The following is a 16,962-nucleotide window of genomic DNA, read 5'->3' on the forward strand; positions in this document are numbered from 1 at the left end:
TAGTTGATTAATTTGAAACATTAATATTAGGTTTGATAGTGCAATTCATTTTTGTTTTTTAGATAAAATATTCATGTACACAAATATTACAATTTCATACTATTTTTGAAGGCCGAAGCAGCCTGCTATTAGAAATAGGAATTAAGTTGTATTAGAGTGTGCATTGAACCCAGAAAGAGACAGCAACACTAACCTGATTTGGAACTAATCATACAAAACTATAAAAACAATGTCAAAAGATGTATGTACAAATGATATTTGTAATCTGTTTAAAAGGATGTACTATATCAGTCGTCTCGTGAAAGTCTTCAGTATAATGTATTATAATTAATGATAGTTACCATTAAACGTAACATCTTTTCTGGAGCACATGGATCCTTGACGAGAGAATGTTCCGGAATTGAAGGTTCCAGAGCCATCCATAGCAATAGAACTGACCAAACTCGGAGGAGACATGTTGGCTAGAGAATCGTTCCTGTGATTTGAACCTGTTGATAAAAAAAAATACATGAAATTATAAAACAATGTCTTAATTAAAATACTTACAATAAATTGTACGGATGACATATTTTTTATAGATTTATGCTTTTGCCAAATGTTTTCAAAGATATTTAATAAATAAAATATTTTAAATTTAAGTGGTATTTACTAAGTTAAGCTTAAATTAAAAATGGATAGATTTTACCACAAAGTGACTGCCGAATCAATTAATGAAAATAAAATATGGTTTATATATATTTTATCAAGTAGAAAACACAATGATAGTTTTAAATATTGATGAATGAAATTATTTAAAGAAGTGTTTTCTGATGTTTAAAATGGTAGACGATTCTTCTCTCATAATATCAGACATTTATTTAGAATCTATAATTGGTCAATTTCCTTTACCACTGATCTTATTGAACGTGTTGTGAAGGTTGTGAGCTGGTTCCGAGAGGTTGATTTGTATGGGTTTGGAGACGCCATAACTACTGAGGTCATCATCGCAAGTATACGGCGGCGATGAGAACTCCGCATCATCTGACATCTGCAAAGGAAAACATTACGTTCAGAGAATGAAAAAAAAAGCGATCTCTCGGAATGTGCGACAAAACGATGTATGATAGATGTTCGAATAGTGAAATAAGGAAGGAATGCAAAGCTGAGACAAGCATTATCGGTAAAATTAAGAAACGTGTGTTGAGATGGTTTGGACATGTAGAACGAATGAGTGAGGAAAGAACGGTAAAATAAATTTATGAGGCGAATGTAATTGGAAAAAGGAGCAGAGGAAGACCGAGAAAAACTTGGCACGATCAAGTATGCGAAATACTTGAAAGTGGTCAGGTTAGGAGTCGTAACAATCGGCGGGTATGTATGAGGAGATGCATGAACGTGGAAGAGACGAAGAATGTTTACAAGGACACAGTGGTTTAGCGTTCTAATCTCTCTGCCAACACCGGGACGCGCGTTTTATTTTAACACCGGAAGGGAAAGGTTAAAAAAAATCGATTTGTAGTAAAAACAAGATTTATTTTTGAAATGAACATAGTAATGGCCTTATTATCTATATTTTACAAATTTTTATTAGTAGTAGCTCGAAAATCATCAACGATTCGTTTACGAGAGACGGCTTTTGAATTTCTTCTAGTGGGTTGAATATTCTGAAATATCGGTAATAATTTCAGTATTGCTAATAGTTGCTTACGCGTGCACGAAGCAAGTTTAACTGATAACTAACTGTTGAATGCGAATTGAAGTTCGGTGACCAAGCCAGCCCCTAAAACAACCTTTTTCTATCCCTTACAGGTAAACAGTTACTCATTCCAATGGGCAAAAAAACATTTGTCGTCTGCTCCACATACTGTTGTAATAGATACCAGCGAAAAATAAAGTGAGCTTGTATTTTAACTTAATAATACTCCAAAAGACGCGCCGAATGGATCGGCCACGTCCACAATAGAGGGGACGATGGAGGGAATAAACGCCAGAGGACGCCCACGCCGCGAATACCTAAGCGACTTATACGAAGACATGGACTGCTCGACGTATGAGGAGCTGAAGAGAACTTCCGAAAATGGGCGAGAATGGCGAAAGAGATGTCATCTGTTGCTACAGACCAATCCGCAGGATTGAGACCAGAGAGAGAGAATACTAATGATAAAAAAATGTCAAATGACATTCAACACGGGACCGACGAGAAAAAAATTGATGTCAAATGTGATTCGAAATTGGACCGGTAAGGGTTAAATTTATACATATTTCCGTTATCGCGATTATTCAACATAACGATTATGTATTATATTTCAACAGTATTTTATACATTCAACAGAATATGAGCCCACATAATAAGCTTGTATTAATTACTCTGGTCTAGTTAGCACCATTTTGTGTCAATATATTCAATTACAATATTATATTATAAAGTTATTAAGTTCGTTCACACACTAATCTTACGCAAGTGACACAATTAATATACTAATGTAACACACATAACACCATTCATTTCTCTTCAGCATAGAACAATTTTTTTATAAAGAGTTGTAATTTATTCAAACAAGTAAATTAAGGAAAAAATATATAAATGATCTATTTTAGGCTACAATGCATGAAATCTCAAGTTGGATTCGTAATGTGGTAAGTGCAAAAATTACCAAACTTACGTTGATAATTTTAAAATATGGCAAGATTTTTTTAAAAAGAAATATTTGTGTTCGTATTATATAAAAAAATATTTAAATATCATACTTTTTTTGTAGGCCTGAGCGGTTTGTTATTAAAAAATATGTATTAATTGTGAGGCTCAAGTACACACAGCGATCCATGGAAAGATCCATGCTTGGTTAAAGTCTGATGGATGAAATTTAAAATTAAGATATCAGGAAAAGAACTAAAATGGAGGATATCATGTATCGCGTGGCAAAACTCAAATGGGCAGGACATATTGCTAGACAGGATCCCACAATATGGACCCCACAATTCTTACGATGGAGACGTTGGGAGAACAAAAGAGGTGTCGGAAGACCCCAAAAAAGATGGTCCGATGACATAGTCACTGTGGGGGGTGGAAACTAGCTGCAAGCAGCAAGTGACCAGAGGAAATGGAAAGAAGGGGAAGAGGCCTATCCAGCAGTGGAGGACAGGGAGCTCATGAAGAAGAAAGAAGAAGAAGATCAAGTGTGCGTAGAGTGGATCTGAACCCAGAAAGTCTGACTTAAGATTTCGCGACACCAACCAGACCAACCTGTAGATTTGCCATTATATAGTTTTAATGTTATGAGTAAATATTACTACTTTAATCAAATGCAATATATGAAGAATTGAGTACACATCGCTCACTCCTTTCAACAATGTCATTTATAAAAAATGGACAATTTTTAGTTATTTATGTTTTCGGAATGTCCAGAAAATGTACTATATCCCAGCAAAAGCGGCATATTTTTAACCTAATATTTACCCGCTACAGGGCAGAAAGTTTTTTTTTTTTTAAATATTTACAACATTTTGAGTGTGTCCAAATACTTGTTCACAAAATCCGGATTATCTCCAATTACAGGAGTTATTTTCATATTATTTTTGACATCTCATCAAAAATAATATGAAAGTAAATATTTTTGAAATGGAGAAAAAACATTCAGGTTTTACCTAAAAAGATCTTTTACACAGTAAAAAGTTCAATAAGTGGCTTGATATTTATTTTTAATACATTTTATTATATTTTTAACCTTTAAAGACTATCTCCTGAAAAATCAAGTTTTTGATATATGACATTGTTGAAAGGAGTGAGCGATATATGAAACAAGATCTCTGTCTTAAATTGTGGTACATCCATTTTTTTTTATTTGTGTTACAAAGTACCTAATTAAGTGCTGGAAATAATTGATCATTCACCAAATATGTATGTAGCTTCTTACTTAACACACTTCGGACGGGAAAGGTATTTCTACCCGTTCGGTCGATTGATGCTTAAGGAAGGGAAGGGTATTTTTACCTTTTGCGTCGGCCTCATTTCAAAGGCAGTAAAGAAGGAATAATCCAATGTTTTTATATGAATATTATAAACCAATCCCTTTGTTAAGGTCCCAACGAATAGTATATACATAATTATCAAATCCCGTTGCCAGAAGACTGAAGAAAAATACCTATCTGAAATGTGTTAAGATGAGTATTTTGAGATGAGATTTTTCATTTTAATAACTGCGACTGTTACCAATAAGCGCTTTCTTTATAATATAAATAAAATTGAAATACCATTTTGAATTCAAATGAATATTAAGTGATTTTTTACGGTTGATAATATCCACCAAAATTACTTAATTATAATTTTAGACAATCTAAATGATGACTCATTTGATTATCGCTTAAATTACGAAAATCGAAAATAGAAAATCGGCTTGAATTGTAAACTTCAAAAAACATTCGAGGTCATCAACATATTTGCTAAATAAACCAACTGGATAAATATTTCAGGCATTTCACATTTCAGAAATCAGCATTTACGCCAAAATTAAAGTGTTTGAAAAATAACTAACTATACAATTATGTTGAGACTGATTTATAATAAGTTATAATTCCCATGCACACATAGTATAGCGGTGAGCACATTTGGTATGCATACATGATTTTTAGGAATAGATTCCTAGGTAGTAAAGGATTTTTTTTGACATCTCAACAAAAATGAAGAAGACTTATTACAACTATGGAAGAAAATATGGAAGTCTGGGCATTTACAGGGCTTACAACCATCATGGGCAGGTTTGAGTGATCACTTTACACATGTGTCACATTCACCAATCCTACCCATGATTGACAACAACACCGGTAAAATTCTTGAAACTTATAGATATATTGATCAAACTCAAAACACAGTGCTTGACTTCACTAGAGACATGTATGATAGTATAAGCTTTTTATTAGGAAGAAACTCTTTCATCTGTATGTGAGGTCGGAAACCTGGACTACATTCACATAGTTGAGAAATGAAAGAAAATGTGATTTTCATTTTTATTTAATCTTATAATTTGAAGAGTTAATTTATTTACAACATTCTGTGTTTGTACACGGTATTATACTTTGGTCCAGTATTATACCAGGGATGGTATTTTGAGTATGTACACGGTCCACGAATTCCACGGTAATTATAAACCATTTATATAAGACCAGAAATACTTATTAAATGATCAACAAGTCTTTCATGTAGTTGAGATGACGATGCGATATTAAAAATATCGACTCATTTTGATAAACCGACCTTGCATGAATTGCAAAATAAATAACAATTTTACACATAACTATGACATAATTGTATATGTTTTATAATCTAATAATGACTTCATTCACAGACGTCTATAAATTTTGATTATAATGGATATAAAACATTGATTAGAATTACAAATTTTTGAATAAAAATATTTTAGAGTGAAAATAAGCTGATTCTTAGTGTGAAGATTATCAACATGCGTGAAGTCGTAATAAATTATATTGCACACCAGAAATAATATACAGGATAGATTATTAGTATTAAAAAATATACGTATAAGACTTTCACGGCAAAAATAATTAAGTGATTCCCAATTATGATAAGCAATCTATATATTGACAAAAATAATATTTTAGATTCCAGTTGTGAGTGATAATGACATGATTATGGCTCTTTTTTTTCACATTACATTAAACGGTTTGAGGCATTTTGAGCTTATTTTGCAAAATTTTATAAAAAGGATTTGATTTGATCTGTCGATAGTATACTTCTTCTACAAACCCTCATCCACAACCGATGGTACATAGGGAACTGCACCATACAAAAAATGTTAACTTGAGTGTTAACACAAGAAGGAAATCCCTTACGGTGCTTAAAACTACCACATGCAACGGTGTATTTTATATATGTATTGTGTATATGTATTTTGTACATTATATGAAAATGTGATTTATAAAGGGGAAAAATGCGAAATATTCCTAAATGTCACTTTTATTGATCATAGTTGAAATATAACAATTTTGTAATATTAGCCCTGGTATATGAAAATGAGAAAAAAAATACTTCGTAAGTAGCCGCCATAGCTGACGAGAAGACAAAACCACCCCAAAAGATGACTTGCGCGCTGCTAACAATAGATTGGCGGAAACAGTATGAAGGCACGTGCGCGTGTACGCAAAGTACGACACGCATGCACACACTGGGAAACGTTTGTGCATTGGTGATTCTATCCCCGATTTTTAAACAATTATTTATTTCCGTTGCTGAAAATGAATAACATTATACAATACTTTTATGTGTTATGCATTATATTAAGGAGAATACAAAAAATCGGATCTTGCATATATTATATTTTATATTGATATTCTCATTTTTTAAATTGAATTGCAGTAAATACATATCACCGGGTGGGAAATGTTACATGAATAAATTAATGTAGTTGTGAATTTAAGCATCAACCAAAGTTAGGTAGTGCAAACGTCTTAAATATAGTCACTCTCCTTATCATTCATTATTTTATGTAATACCACTTTATAATACTCTCCTTATCATTCATTGTTCACTTTGTGAAACAATATCATAAGTGCTGAATATCAAATATATTTCTAGCGATGAAAAGTATTCTACTAATGCGAAGAGAGTTGAAAATAGAAAAGATTTAATTGAAATTTTACAAAATATTTTCCTCACTAAAAATACCAGACTGGTTGAGTATATTAGAAGGGTCTCCTATTCCATTTGGACCAGTGAATAATGTGGACGAAGTGTTTACGGACCAACAGGTCCAACATCTTGAATTAGTCGAGGAGCTGGATTATCCCACCGTGGGTAAAATAAAGATGGTTGGGCCGCCGGTCAAGTTTAGTAGTGGGGGTAATTATATCAGATCGCACCCTCCTTTACTGAGTGAACACACTACACAAATTCTCTTCCAATTTTTGGGATATACCGATAAAGAAATTGAATCTTTAAAATTTAAAGGAGCTATCATTCAAAGTATGAAGGATTAAGTTTATGCCAGCGATACACGCTATTTTAAGATAAATAAATGTTTTAATATATTATATCATATTTATTTCTGTATTTGTATGTAATGAAATAAATTCACATAGTGAAATAAAGTTTATCTTTATAAAAAAATATTTTATGATATTATTTCACAAAGTAAACAATGCTTTTAATATACAAAATATTAAATATAGTCACTTACATCCCCGGAATCCAATCTGTAAGTCCCATTATGTCTTGTGGGTCCTTCTCCAGTATAGCTGTCTCCCTCTCGGTGCCTTGTGATGGTGTTGGAGTTGAACGTCTGTCTCCTTTCTTCGGCGATGGGTTTGGAATGTTTGGTGATGGTCCGCGAGCCGGACAGAAAGTTGGCGTGGCTGTTTGGGTTTATGCCCTGCACTACAGACTGCAAGCTCGGCCGAGATAGTCTCTTTTTCGGGCGTGTGAATGTCCTGGAGTCGAATTTCTGCTTCTGTAAACCTGGAAGAAAAATATTTAATCATTATTGTGTCGGGTTATGGTCCCGTGGTCAGTGTCGCGGACTCTTAAGTCAGAGTTTCTAGGTTCGAACGCACTCTACCACAATTTGATACCTATTTCTAATAATGAGCTGCTTAGGCTCACAGAAATAGTATGAAATTGAAATGTTTGTATAAACAATAAAAACAAATATTTTTCTTTTTTTAAAAAATAAATTAAATAATTAATACCTTTGATAGAGCGCGAGAGACGCCAAAAAACATTGCATGCATTGCATATTTGAAGCACTAACTTTTTTTTCCTTTTTTTTTTCATTTTATAATTAAAATGTAACTTTGTTTTAAAATCACTATAAATATTCTATTATAACTTAATTATAATAAAATATTTATTGTGATTTTAAAACAAAGTTACATTTTAATTATGTAAGGTTTTATTTCACAAAAGAGACTAAAAGCATCATAATTTAATAATTTAACGAAAATTATTGGTTAAAAAACCAAAATTTATTGTATTGTATTACTCTCTCAAGTACACCCTGATGGAGTTATGGGTTGAATTGAAAATATTATGATTATTATAGTGCTGATAAAGGATGGAAAAGATAAACAGTCGGACATTACTCACACACTAACACACAGGTAAAACAGCATTGTTTGTAATCATCATATAAACATGTTACAGATATATTCAGATATGAAATGATTGCGTACAATTTTATAGCATTGTTCACATTTTTTAATATGTACAGGGTGGCACAAAATTAATCACCCCATCGAAAGGTGCTATAATTTTCGCAAATGGCATTATACGTCAATCATATTTGATTTGGAAGGAATGCAAAGCTGAGATAAGCATTATCGATAAAATTAAGAAAGGTGTGTTGAGATGGTTTGGACATGTAGAACGAATGAGTGAGGAAAGAACGGTAAAACAAATTTATGAGGCGAATGTAGTTGGAAAAAGGAGCAGAGGAAGACCGAGAAAAACATGGCACAATCAGGTATGCCAAATACTTGAAAGTGGTCAGGTTAGGAGTCGTAACAATCGGCGGGTATGTATGAGGAGATGCATGAATGTGGAAGAGGCGAAGAATGTTTGCAAGGACAGAGTGGTGTGGCGCTCTATTCTCTCTGCCTACCCCTGCGGAGAAGCGGCGTGATGGTTAGTTAGTTAGTTTTCATATTTGACACTTGTGAACTAGACAGCTGCAGTATACAGGCAGATTGATAAAACGGGCACAAGTGTGTATCAACACTGGCGCCAGCTGACGGATATCACCTTTTCATATATCAAAAATTGTCAATTTTCAGTTGTGCATGTTTTGGAATGCCCAGAAAATGTACTATATCCCAGCAAAAGCGGCTTATTTTTAACTTAATAATTACCCGCTACAGGGCAGAAAGTGTTGTTTTTGCATTTTGAAGTATTGTTTAATTATTTTATTAAATATACTTAATATTTTTGAAATGGAGAAAAAACATTAAGGTTTTACCTAAAGAGATCTGTTGCTCAGTAAAAAGTTCAAAAAGTGGCTTGGTATTTATTTTTAAAACATTGTATTATATTTTTAAACTTTAAAAACGATCTCCTGAAAAATCAAGTTTTTTGATATATGACGTTGTTGAAAGGAGTGAGCGATTTATCAACTGATAAATACTGAAAGAAATCCTTGTATATCAGTAAGTTCTGACTAATTTTGGTACTCTTCAGCGATATTTAATTATCAGCAAAAGAGTACTTTTGTATTACCATTTCTCTTTTTATTTCTGGTTTTTAATTAAAAACATGATGTAATATTTATTATTTACAATGTACAAAAGTCTGAGGACGCCTTTAGTGGGGTGAAAGTGCCCATAATCGGTTGAATGAGTGTAATAAACATTGTGAAAGTAAACCGAGTATTTATATTTGATTTATACAATGAATTGATAATACTATGCAAAAAATAAATATGTATTTTTTTTATATATGTAGGGCCTGCATGGAGTCTGAAGCAGGGGATACATGCGTAATATTTATGTTGACAATGTAAAGTTTTTTATTTAAAAGAAATATTTCAACAAAGAAACAAAACAACTTTTATGGCAAAAAAAAACAGAACTGGAAAAACCAGTTTGCAAAAGTGTACTGTACTAAAGTAAATAAATCATTATATAGGAGTCCATGACATTCAGACTAGTGGATGAGTATAAAAACAGGTTTGGTGATATAGCTGGAATTATAACCGCGAGTTAAATAGTAATAAAAAAGTATATACGATATACTGAAAAACAGTTATGTTAAAAGAACTAGATTTGGAAACTGTGATAGTCATATTTGCTATTGCAATTGGACTATGTCATGCAGAAACCATCCAACCCATAATTTGCAAAATTTTGCTTTTTGATGAAGGCTACTTCATCAGTAATATATTTTTTATTTGCTGAATAATATATGACAAAAATAATATTCCACGTAAAAAAGTACACGTTTTTTATATTGGCCTCTTTTACTGGTTCGGCTTACTAATAATTGTTATATTCTGATAAATATTTAAAAAAAATTGTTAAAATTTTTAATTTGAATGGTTTTATTTGTATGGTTTTATTTGTTTGTTTTATTTGTATGGTCAATAAGGATCTATCAGATTTGGTGGTGTCATATTTGGAAAATGTGACAAGACGAATAAGAAAAATAAATGAGCTGTGACGGATTTTGAACTAAATATGTTATAAATCCTTGTACATGGCAAGGAAAATTTTCAAAGGCAACCAAATAAAAAAATAAATAATAATGTATGGTAAAAAACATATTCACAAGACATTTGGCAGTCGCAAAATAATTTATTAAAATCTTTTTTTTCCCTGAGCTATAAATAACGATTAATCATGCCCACACATAAATCAATTTCAAATAAAATTATCTGCTGAATCCAAATCAAGAGAATATGATATCACTGACATGGTTGAGTGCACAGCATAAGAGATTTCATTTGTCAATCTCAAAATTGAATACATCATTAAACGCTCCAGTTAATCCACTGTACATTGCTTAGAATCCATCTCACAAGGACTAGAAGTATAAAATAAAAATATACATATCGCTCACTCCTTTCAACAATGTCATATATCAAAAAACTTGATTTTTTAGGAGATCGTTTTTAAAGTTTAAAAATTATTGAAATGTGATAAAAATAAATATCAAGCCACTTTTTACTATACGACAGATCTTTTTAAGTTAAACCGGAATGTTTTTTCTCTATTAGAAAAATATTTAGTACCTATATTTAAACAAATAATTAAACAATACATTTTCTTCAAAATGCAAAAACAACACTTTCTGCCCAGAAGCGGGTAAATATTAAGTTAAAAATATGCCTCTTTTGTTGGGATATAGTACATTTTCTGGGCATTCCGAAAACATGCACAACTGAAAATTGACGATTTTTTATTTATGACGTTCTTGAAGGGAGTGAGCGATATGTTCGGATGCATTCAACACCATTATCAAACACCGAAACATTAAAAACATTGTTTGAAACGGTGATAAATATACTGACGTGTTTCAGTCACAATAGACTTCAAGAAATAGCGGTAAAAGTTAAAATAAGAAATATATAAATTTATACCTAAATATTTGTAATATTCTTTTCAATGTCTATGCACATCAATATTATTTGAATTTGAGTATTATAGTAATCAGTAGCTGTATATTTTTTCATAAATGATCAATGAATTAATATGAAACAAAGAAGTTTGACATTGGTATAGTGACAGTAAGACTAATGGTGTTGAACCTAATATGGAAAACAGAATTATTAAGATATATTTCTGGTAAGCTGCTCTCAATATACTTATAAGAACAAAGAACCACTTTTGCAGATCGAAAACCACACTTAACTTTCTCAAGTGATGTAATTTATTAACAACACATTTGGACACACTCAAAATGTTGTAAATAAATTGGCTGGTCAAATTCTAAGCTAAAATAAATTAAAAATCATGTTTTCAAGCATTTCTCACGTGTGTAAATATAATCCAAGATTTGGACTTCACATACAAATGGAATGAGTCTCTGCTTAATAAAAGCTTTCCTCAACCCACCATAGATGGCTATTGTGAACTCGCGCATACTGTGTTACGAGTTTGATTGATAATCATGGGTTGAATTGGTGAATGTTACACGTGTGTAAAGTGATCACTTAACCAAGCCTATGATGGTCGTAAGACATGTAAATGCTCAAAATTCCATATTATTTGTCATCTATGTTAAGATTTTAAAAAATAATATCATTTATTGAATAAACAAAATATAATAACTAATTCTTATTATTTATTTCATAATTTAATTATATATTTAAAAAAAATTATATTTTCAAAATAAACAAAAAACACGCACATAATAAATTGGGCCTTGTCAAATTAGGAAAAACATTTGCAATAGGCAATGGTTATAATTTAATATCCCAACTATTGATTCTGCTTCGTGTAATCGACTTGTATTGTATATTGTTACCTTGAAGTGATTATTTGTCATTGTACAAGTTTTTATTATTTATTGGATTAGCTATAAACCTTTTAGTTTAAAACTGGTTTATTTTAGTTTTTTTTTGAGACAGTAGAATATTATTTAACTTTGCTTTTTTTATCTGCACTTATCCGCATGTATTACAATGTACATTCTAAAAAAAAAATTGAGCGCGAAAAGACGTCTAACCCCTGGCGCGCCTGATCGCATTCTGAATTTGATTGTTCGAGATCTCAACCTTAATGCTAAGAGAAATGTTAGTTTCCAGTCAAGAATTTGACCTATTTGCACCTTTAAAAATACAAAATTGTTCTCAACCCTATCCGCACCCAATGGTTCATAGGGCACTGCATCGTAGTGACGCAGTGTTATCTCGATTGTTAATAGCATGAAGGCAAGGTGATCAGCCGTGCGCACAAAATTTTAGCATATATTTTACTCAACTTTCTTGTCAGTAAAATTATAACTTCATTTGAGAATTCAATGTCAAACACATGAAAATTTCAACATGAGGGTGTATCAGTGTCAAGGTCTAGTTTACGCAACACATAACAAATTTACTTAAAATAGATCAAAAGACCGCTCGTGAAAAAAACTGTCTACAATTTCCTTATGAATGAGAAAGCAGTATTTAAAAACTAGTCGGCACATTCTCTCCCACTCTATCCGCCTACACCAGAGAGAGGTAAAAAGAGAAAGAGAATGCAAATCAGTGCCAAAGTTTGCGACACCCACTGTAAAAATTCAACGCTCAATTACACATGACGACAACTCGGTACACAGAGTGCATACTGCAGGAAATGTATATCAAATATTTAGTTTCTATACAAACATGCTCATTATCCATTATTTCAATTCATATAAAAAAATTGTATTGTTAAATATGAGTAGTCCACTTGCAAACCACGTTATGTTAACAAAAATCTGTTTTTTAGCCAATGGCTCCAATCGGTAGAAAATTAAAAGTATTGTCCATTACTACTACTACTATAACCCTTATCCGCACCCAATGGTGCATAGGGAACTGAATCGAATCGACGCAGTGTTATCTTGATCATTACTTGCATGAAGGCAAGGTGATCACTCTTGCGCTTCAGGAACCAGTCCAGGGTAATATTGAATAAATATTAGAGTGAAAAAATCACTTATATTTATTTGACCCCCCCTGGGAATCGAACCCGGGACCTCCGGCACGGTAGCTAAACACGCTGACCATTACACCATGGAGGCGGACAATATGACATAATCTCCCAAAACTCGTTAAGTTAGGAATACTACTACTATTACTACCATCACGCCGTGTAGGCAGAAAGGATGGAACGCCACACTCTTCTGTCCCGACATACACTCCTTGCCTCCTTCACATCCATACATCTAGTCATACATGCCCTCCGATTACGCAGACTTTTGACACTACCAAATTTTAGGTCCTGATTGATCTGATCGTGCCAAGTCTTTTTCGGTCGTCCTCGTTCTGTTTTCCCGCTCACATTCGGCACATATATTTTCTTAGTCATTCTCTCGTTATCCATTCGCTCCTCATGTCCATACCACCGTAAAGAACTCTTCCTAATCTTTTCAATTATTCCTTGTTAAGCCTTACATTCCTTTCTTATATCTTCGTTTTTAATTCTGTCATATAATAATTTTCCACACATTCGTCTGAGGAAGCGCATTTCAACAGAGTTCACTTTGCCTTCGTCTTTCTTTTGCCAGTTCCACGTACGAATAAAATGGAATAGAAAAATTAATACTCTTGCAAAATTCGCTATGCCGATCGACAGTTCTCTCTCAAAAATTTCGCAAAAAAGTATAAATCGGTAGAAGATTTAATATTCTACCTTTGCCACGATTCGGTAAAAAACAAAACGTGGTTTTTAAGTGGACTACTCATATGTCTGAGTGGTGTAATGGTTAGCGTGATTAGCTACCATACTGGAGGTCCCGGGTTCGATTCCCAGAAGGGGGGGAGGGGTTAAAATAAAAATTAGTGAATTTACAACGGTAGTACAGGCAAATCAGTCAAAGGGTTTACAGTAAAAAAAAAATCGACACAATTACAATTTTCAGTTATTTGAACGTTAAAGTAGATACTAACTTAAAACTAAATAACTAACTAACCATCACGCCGCTTCTCCGCAGGGATAGTCAGAGAGAATAGAATGCTACACCACTCTGTCTTTACAAACATTCTTCGCCTCTTCCACATTCATGCATCTAATCATACATACCCGACGATTATTACGACTCCTGACCCGGCCGCTTTCAAGTATTTGACATACCTGATTGTGCCAAGTTTTCCTCGGTCTTCCTTTGTGTTTATTTACTGTGTTTATTGTTGCTACCTAAACTTCCTTCCTTCTTTTCTTGAAGGGCACTGCATCATATTAACGAAGTGTTATCTTGATAATTAACACATTAAGGAAAGGTAATCAGCCCTCCGCTTCAGGTATCAGTCCAGGGTAGTATTAAAGAAGTATTCGAATGAAAAAATCACTTATATTCATTTGACCCCCCCCCTTAGGGGTTTAAACCGGGACCTCCAGTACGGTAGACGAGCGTGCCGACCATTACACTACGGAGGTGGAGTGTGTAATATATATAATTGTGTAATATATATAATTGTGTAATATATATAATTGTGTAATATATATAATTGTGTAATATATATAATTGTGTAATATATATAATTGGCTACGGCCATTAATAAATTAAATAAATTAATAAAAATAATAAAACACTGTTGACAGTTAAAATACAATAGCTAATGACAGTGGAACATGCTCCAAAATACTTCGCAATAATAACAAATAAAAAAATAATTGCATAATTGTTTCTTAAGTAAGCTTATATAACGACTAATATAAACTATTATTTACACTTAATTTACATCATATATATATATATATATATATATATATATATATATATATATATATATATATATATATATATATATATTTACATCTGGTTCTGGTTCCAACCCTTATGTATGGAAGCGAAGCATGGAGTTGGCAAAAGAAGGATGAAAGCAGACTGAATGCAGTCGAAATGCGATCCCTCAGACGAATGTGCGGCAAAACGATGTTTGATAGATGTTCGAATGATGAAATAAGGAAAGAATGTAAGGCTGAGATAAGCATTATCGATAAAATTAAGAAAGGTGTGTTGAGATGGTTTGGACATGTGGAGCGTATGAGCGAAGAAAGAACGGTTAAACAAATTTATGGAGCGAATGTAGTTGGAAAAAGAAGCAGAGGACGACCGAGGAAAACTTGGCACAATCAGGTATGTCAAATACTTGAAAGCGGCCGGGTCAGGAGTCGTAATAATCGTCGGGTATGTATGAGGAGATGCATGAATGTAGAAGAGGCAAAGAATGTTTGCAAAGACAGAGTGGTGTGGCGTTCGATTCTCTCTGCCTACCCCTGCGGGGAAGCGGCGTAATGGTTAGTTAGTTTTTTTTTTATATTTACATCTCTTTACAGTAAACAAAACATTTATTTTAAAATTCTTTCAGATTCTTTTAATTTTTCATACATTTAGGCATCTCATCATACATTTCCAAACCCTTATATATTAAACAATTTTGCGACTCGGTTTTTTTCAACAATGGTAGTCTTATTTTATCTTTATTTCTACTAATATGTTCATGACAATTTTTGTTTAAATTTATCGTTAAAAAAAATATGTATAATAAATAATAAAACCCTTATCCGCACCCCGATGGTTCATAGGGCACTGCTTCATATAAATGCAGTGTTATCTTGATTGTTTACACATAAAGGAAAGGTGATCAGCCCTCCGCTTCAGGTACCAGTCCAGGGTAATATTGAATAAATATTAGTGAAAAAATCACTCATATTTATTTGACCCCCCCTGGGAATCGAACCCGGGACCTCCACAACGGTAGCCGAGCGTGCTGACCATTACACTACGGAGGCGGACATGTTAAAAGATCAGCATATTAAATTTAAGTCTCTTTTTTTTTTATAGACAACCAGTTTAGTTCTTGTCTCATTTTTTCTATATAATTATATCTTTTTTTCTTAAGAACTATTCTCATCGCTTTATTTTGTATAATTTCTAATTTTTTTAATTTTCCTTCATTTGCTAAAAATAATATTGTCGAGCAGTAATCTATATGTGGAATAATGAATGTTTTATAAATGAGTTCTAATTGGTAATTGACACGATCATTAATTAGCTGTAACATTTTAACTTACCATATTCGATGTTCTCCAATACAGATATATTTTGCTCCAAATTCTGCTTGTAATCAATCGTATCCTGATCTAACCAATTGCACTCCTTTCTCCATTTATTAATATCGATATCGTCTCTAGCAGAACTGGAACAATGTAACCTGTAACAATTGAGACTAGTTAGTCAGGTTTAGGAAATAAGGTGACGACCGAAACCTCGTTGACGGTTGACATTACATCAATGTTAAACAGGAACTATGAAAAATGTTTAAAAAGCGTTCATACCAAGTCTGTTCATTCTCTAAATCAAGAGTATCGACGTCAATGATGTCCAGCTCCTTGATATTATATTCCAAAGAATTAATCATGGTTCTATTTCTGTTTTTGACATTTGGCACATAAAAAAACTGTTATTTTTTTCATAAGTACATATTGAAACTTTCAAACACTATTTCCAGATATGGTTTAGCGAGCATAGAATATGCTAATGATAATTTAATAACACACAAGCTAATGGCATATTTCAAAAACTTATTTGAGAAAGGATAATATTATTAAAATCAGTCGAAGAATCACAGTTATCAACGGCTCTCCTCATCACATCACCCCACTTCCTTATTTCTTTTATGATTGTCATAGATAAATCGTTGTAAATATATAATTATGAAATTGTAATGTGTTGACCACACTGCGGATTCATTGAAAATTATTCAGTACCTAGCGATCTCTGAAGAGATTTTTAACCCTTTGGTTACTAAAATATGACAAATCACCTTTCCGTGCTCTAGCGAAAAAAAATAT

The 16,962-nt window shown here is 32.6% G+C and overlaps 1 protein-coding gene across 3 annotated transcripts in view; it reads right to left on the reverse strand.

Annotated features, from left to right (window-relative positions):
- Window positions 1-16,796, reverse strand: part of LOC148299484 (uncharacterized) — a 28,378-nt gene extending 11,582 nt beyond the window's left edge. For 2 of the 3 annotated variants that reach the window (XM_088276038.1, XM_088276039.1), the window contains exons 1-5: window positions 16,447-16,796; window positions 16,183-16,322; window positions 7,170-7,447; window positions 889-1,027; window positions 342-488 (exon numbers count right to left, since the gene is read on the reverse strand). In XM_088276038.1, the coding sequence (XP_088132164.1) occupies window positions 342-488; window positions 889-1,027; window positions 7,170-7,447; window positions 16,183-16,322; window positions 16,447-16,529 (787 nt within the window). In that variant the 5' untranslated portion in view covers window positions 16,530-16,796. Of the gene's footprint in view, window positions 1-341; window positions 489-888; window positions 1,028-7,169; window positions 7,448-7,677; window positions 7,808-7,970; window positions 7,991-16,182; window positions 16,323-16,446 lie in introns of those variants that run through there. The other variant, XM_088276040.1, reaches the window with a different exon arrangement.
- Between the last annotated feature and the right edge of the window lie 166 nt (window positions 16,797-16,962).

This window comes from Brachycentrus maculatus, unplaced genomic scaffold, assembly GCF_059751285.1.
Source record: "Brachycentrus maculatus isolate JH-2025_06_01 unplaced genomic scaffold, ASM5975128v1 h1tg001124l, whole genome shotgun sequence".
Taxonomy (NCBI): Eukaryota; Metazoa; Arthropoda; class Insecta; order Trichoptera; family Brachycentridae; genus Brachycentrus; species Brachycentrus maculatus.